Source organism: Brassica oleracea, chromosome C2 (assembly GCF_000695525.1).
Source record: "Brassica oleracea var. oleracea cultivar TO1000 chromosome C2, BOL, whole genome shotgun sequence".
In the NCBI taxonomy this organism is placed as follows: Eukaryota; Viridiplantae; Streptophyta; class Magnoliopsida; order Brassicales; family Brassicaceae; genus Brassica; species Brassica oleracea.
This window is the reverse complement of record NC_027749.1, coordinates 21,974,475-21,979,906: the sequence shown is the minus strand read 5'-3', so window position 1 is coordinate 21,979,906 and position 5,432 is coordinate 21,974,475. Positions and strand designations below refer to the sequence as shown.

The following is a 5,432-nucleotide window of genomic DNA, read 5'->3' as shown; positions in this document are numbered from 1 at the left end:
TAAAGGAAATTACACCATCATAGATAAAGGAAAGATTACAAATCATAATTTCTTGGTTATGAGCCATCCACAATCTGGTTCATAACACATCCGTCAAAAAAGAATCATTATTGCCAACACATGTTATGAAAGCACAGCAAGGGACACCCTACACGAACCATACCACCACTCCACTTCATCTACTCATGTTGAGTATAAATCTGATCCCAAATCATGGAAGTAGAGAATACTCAGTGCCTAATGCCTATACTCATTCAAATATTGGGGTACACACAAAACACCATCAGCACCACGTTCAAAGATTGGCACCGAAATATTACATACCAGAGAGGATATGTACTATTTGGCAATCTCTTTGTCCTTACAGCTTCTTTCCGAGTTTCTAACAGCTTTTGAAACTCTTGCAAGTCTCTATTCTCAGACTCCATATCACATGTGATACCGATAAGATGGACCACATGAAGCCAATAATCATACCAAAAGATGAATAACTTACCATTGTTGATACGTCATATGGATAAACTACACAGTAAGAACAACTATATATATATACACCATATCCAATAGCCCTTTCACAGTCAAATACCAAGCATCCCAAAATAACTCGTCTTAATAAATAGTGGTTCACCTGTACCACCAACAAAGATCCAGATTAGTCTTCATGTATTTGCAATAACAACAGTGCCGACATAGTATAAGGGACGGTTAGTTTAACCGCCCGGAACTCATACTAAATTTATCCGTTTGATTTTTCTTATTTAATATATATAATATTAAATTTAAATATATAGTGTTATAAAAATATGATAATGCAAAAAGTTTCAATCTTTTCAATTATAAGATTTTTACAAAATATTAATAAGGGTTATTTAGTAATTAAACCCCTCAACTAAAGATGAATCGTATAAAAAAACTTCAACTAAAAATCATGTGAAATAAACCCTCAACTTCAATTCCGTTAACATATATTACTCTCCGTCTAAAAAACCGTGACAGAGGGTGTCATACGTTAACGGTTTATAAATTGAGGGTTTATAATGTTAAAAACTTAGTTGAGGGTTTTTTTACGATTCAAAAATAGTTGAGAGTTTTTATTACTAAAAGTCATTAAATTTTTTTAAATATTTAAAATATGATAAAACCCCTCAACTATTTTTGAATCGTAAAAAAACTGCTCAACTAAGTTTTCAATATGCCAAGCCCTCAACTTATAAACTGTTACGTATGACACCTTCCGTCACGGTTTTTTAGACGAATGGTAATATATGTTAATGGAATTAAAGTTAAAAGTTTATTTTACATGATTTTTAGTTGAGGATTTTTTTTACGATTCATCTTTTAGTTGATAGGTTTAATTACTAAAAACCCAATTAATAATTGGAGGATCTAATTTGTACTAAGATTTCTAATGGTATTGAGCTGGCCATGCGTGGCCAATAAGTGTATACGATGTTGTCTTTCATGATTTAAAGTTTTCTGACAAATGCGAAAAGCAAAGGCCACCAACTGATTGGGCACTATCAAAAGATTTAGTTATGTCTCACATATTATATTTTACATTTATACCTTAGATCTTCAGCCGAAGTAACTTGATTATATTCTTTAAATGTTTATTCGCTTTCTATATACTTTTTTTTTATATATAATCTAGGGGTTCTCCACTTACGTGGATCATTCCCCTGGACCCGGTTAGTCAGCGGTCCACTTCATCCGGGAGGGCTTTACATGGGCTTGGGAGAAGGCCCAACACCCAGTACTGCATTTGATGACAGGATGGGCAGTTCCCCTCCGCCTGGCATCGAACCCGGAAGCATGACAATTGGCCCCCAAGGCTCTTACCAAACGAGCTACCACATCCCGTCACTTGGATGATTTTTTATTCAACAAAAAGCCTTGATTATATTTCTTAAATGTAATTCAACACTAAATAGAATTGACAAAAATATATCGGTTAGTACTTGACAAAAATGAAAATGTAGGAAAAAAACAGTAACCGAAGGATAATTCCAATGCACATTGACAAAAATAGTACTATAGTTTGTTGGGTCGAATCTTCTCAGAGCTCTCCTTGTGAGGGTTACTAGAGCATGTTTATTGCACTAGTTTAAATGGGTTGCTTAGGGTATTTTGTAATTAAAAAAAAAGAAAAAGAGAAAAAAAGAGAAGGAGTGTACCTTAATTAAGCACTAGAAGAGTTATTGCTTCTGTTGATTTTCATCTTTTGTTTCTATTTTTCTCTCTTTCTGTTTCTCTTTTCTTTGGCCCACTTAATTTTGTCTTCGCTATGGCCCAGGAGACCCTTAAAGGGTTTTAGCATTAAATATGCTCCAACCCATTACAGTCCATAAAATACGTATACACACCTCACCTCACCTCACCTCACATTCCACACATACACATTTAACAAACCGACCCATTTATGGCCAACTATCAATATATATACACGCGACATTTTCAACACAAAAAAAGTTTCAAGTCGGAGAAGCCATGGAAACGACGGCGAGATTCTGTAAATTGGATTTAACGACAGTATCCACAAACATCCTCGTATCTTCCTCTGTATTACCTTTTGGTATATCAACAATGTAAGACTCCAACACCACACTGTACACTCTCTTGACCTTATCCTTTTCCAAGACAACAAACTCATTAACCGACGTAACCGACCGGTAATTTCTTAACCGGTGTTCTCCTCCAAGAACACGAAAACTCAAGATTCGTTTCTCTTCATCTAGAGCTTCTAGTATCTCAACGCTTGTTGACGCTGGAAGACCAGACACGACGCTAACTTCCCTTATGGTCCCGACGCTAATCTCTTTACCGTTACCTCTGATGGTGCAGCTTTTGATAAAGTGTTTGTATTTGTTTGGATTCGCGAAGTCGCGGACGAATCTCCATATGGTACGTGCTGGTGCGTCTACGCGGTGTGCTATGAGGGATGTGCACGTGTTTGGCGATCTTGGGAGCGTGTGGTACGTTCTGATGATTGGATCTAGAGTTGAAAACTCGTCCTTCGTTAATCCATATGGTGTTGTTGTTGTTGATGATGACGATGATGGGGCGTGGCTAAGAGGAAGATTAGGGTTCATGATTTTGAGAAAAAAAAGTACGAAGCTAGGACTGATTCTTTTGACATACCATTACAATATATGTACAGATATATATAATAAGTTATTGTATTATATAAATGTATATTTAAATGGAGAAGTGAGATGTTGATATGTATTTTGACTAACGGAGTTGGGTTGCACTAAATTGCTTTCTGATATGTATGAAGTGTGAACGTGATACCAAATCTCATTTTTATATGACTCATTGGATCCTTCAGGAGCTACAAACACATCAGCTTTTTGGGGTAAAATACAAAATAGATTATACTTTTGTTAATTTGATATGTAAGGCTAGACGACGTAGAAGAAAGATCGATGCCCCTAATAGGGTTAACGTGACGTAGAAGAAAAATCGATGCCCCTAATAGGGTTAACGTGACTATATATGGAAGAAATTTTGTTTCTGATCAGTTTATAATTTGCCTTACTTTATATTTTGTGCAACGTTGTTCTTGCTATACTATTTTTGGAAGATCTATGCTAGTCGGTAGGTTCGAGACTGAATTATCTTTGGTTAATGTATAAACAAGTTTAATGCAACATGGACATTCATTATGCAAGTTGGTTATAACTTTATTATAGTTTTTCAAAAAAATCAAATTTCTTGCTGTTGGCAATAATAAAATAATAATAATCTTTTTTTTTTTCCGGCTAAAATATTTTATTAATTATTGTCAGCACAAATATTGTTGTACAAAAAAACCTGGACAAGATTGGAACAAACTCCAATCAGTCGGAGAAATAATAGATTTTTTTGCTAGCAAGTCAGCACAACCATTATGTTGACGATGAACATGCACATATGATGTTGAGAGAAATCGAGACTTCCATGCAATGACTGAGTTGACCAAGTGTTGACAACGGGAACCGTAGGCTTCCCCTTTTATGTATTTAAGGATACTGAGATTATCTCCTTCGAATATGACGTTCCTATAACCTAACGATGAGCATGCTTGCATTGACCAAATCAGTGCAGACAATTCCGACTCCATAACTGTTGATCGTCCTTCAAATTAATAAAATAATAATAATCTAATAATAAAAGTTCGTACTGTTGAATGAATAGAAAACAGAGTTTTTTTAATTGAATATCTCTATATATTTACACAAGCAGTGATAATGAAATTCTAATTTATGAAAAGCTGAAATACATCAATTTGCGCCACAAAACTAATGCATCTTATAACCAAAAAAGAAAACATTTAGTTGAACCCATGTCCAACAACAACCAAAATTGGTCTCAAGTCTTAACCCATCCTCTCATCTGACACGTAATTTATACGTTGACTAGTGGTATTCGGATTCGTATGTTTTATCTCTAATAAATTTAAAATTGTTTTTGATCGTGGTTAATGAATGGCAATAGTGTATTACTTTGTTTTGAAGTTGCTTAGCATCAAATTGTATGTTTTATCTCTAATAAATTCAAAATTGTTTTTGATTCATTTGATAGTGGTTAATGAAAATAGTGTATTACTTTGTTTTGAAGTTGTTTAGATCAAAGAAAAATATCACAAGTGGTTTTCACTGATCGATTCAATCTAAATATGATAAATAACTGATAGTTGCACTAAAGTAAATAGTTAAAATTAAAACATAAATTAAAATCGATGTCCCAAAAAAAAACATGTAAATGAATGTTTGTAGGAAAAAATGGATATATATATATATATATATATGTATTTGCAAGAGTTTATCATTTTCTATTTATTCTATAAGACTATAGATCAATAATAATGGTATTGATCTCAATTATTTAAGTAATTAATTTACAGATGCTCTGACATATTTTTTTAAAATATCTTTGGGTTATATGTTATTTTGTGCGACGAAACTGTTTGAAATTTTATAAAATTGAAGTACTATTATAATAATGTATGCTTACATTTGTCTCATATATTTTTGATATTTTTTTTTATTTTTTGTTAAATCTTGAGACTATTTAAAATCATATTTTGCGTGGGTTTCATTATATTTATGCCAATTTTAAGATAATCAACTACTATATCATTATATTTATGCCAGTTTATAGATTTTTGGTTAGTTTCCCTATGCTGATCTCTATTATATTTTGACAAAGACTAAATTTTCAAAATAACATTTTCAGAACCATAACTTTTTCCTTTTTTCTGTTTAGATGTGTGGTTTATGTGTTATAAATATTTATCAGTATTTTTTATTTTTTAATATTTTAATATTTTACATAGTATTAAATAAACAAACGGTTAAGACTAAAACTAAAGCAAAGGGAAATAGCTTTATATTTTTTAATATTTTGTGTTTTTATTTATGATTATTTAAATGTGACAATCTAATATATAT

At 32.5% G+C, this 5,432-nt stretch overlaps 1 protein-coding gene across 1 annotated transcript; it reads right to left on the bottom strand.

Moving 5' to 3' along the window:
- Positions 1-2,401: 2,401 nt before the first annotated feature.
- On the bottom strand, positions 2,402-3,108 carry LOC106326519 (abscisic acid receptor PYL3). The gene has a single exon (XM_013764486.1). It carries the CDS (start codon positions 3,087-3,089, stop codon positions 2,472-2,474), a length of 618 nt encoding a protein of 205 aa, XP_013619940.1. The 5' UTR covers positions 3,090-3,108; the 3' UTR covers positions 2,402-2,471.
- Positions 3,109-5,432: the final 2,324 nt, after the last annotated feature.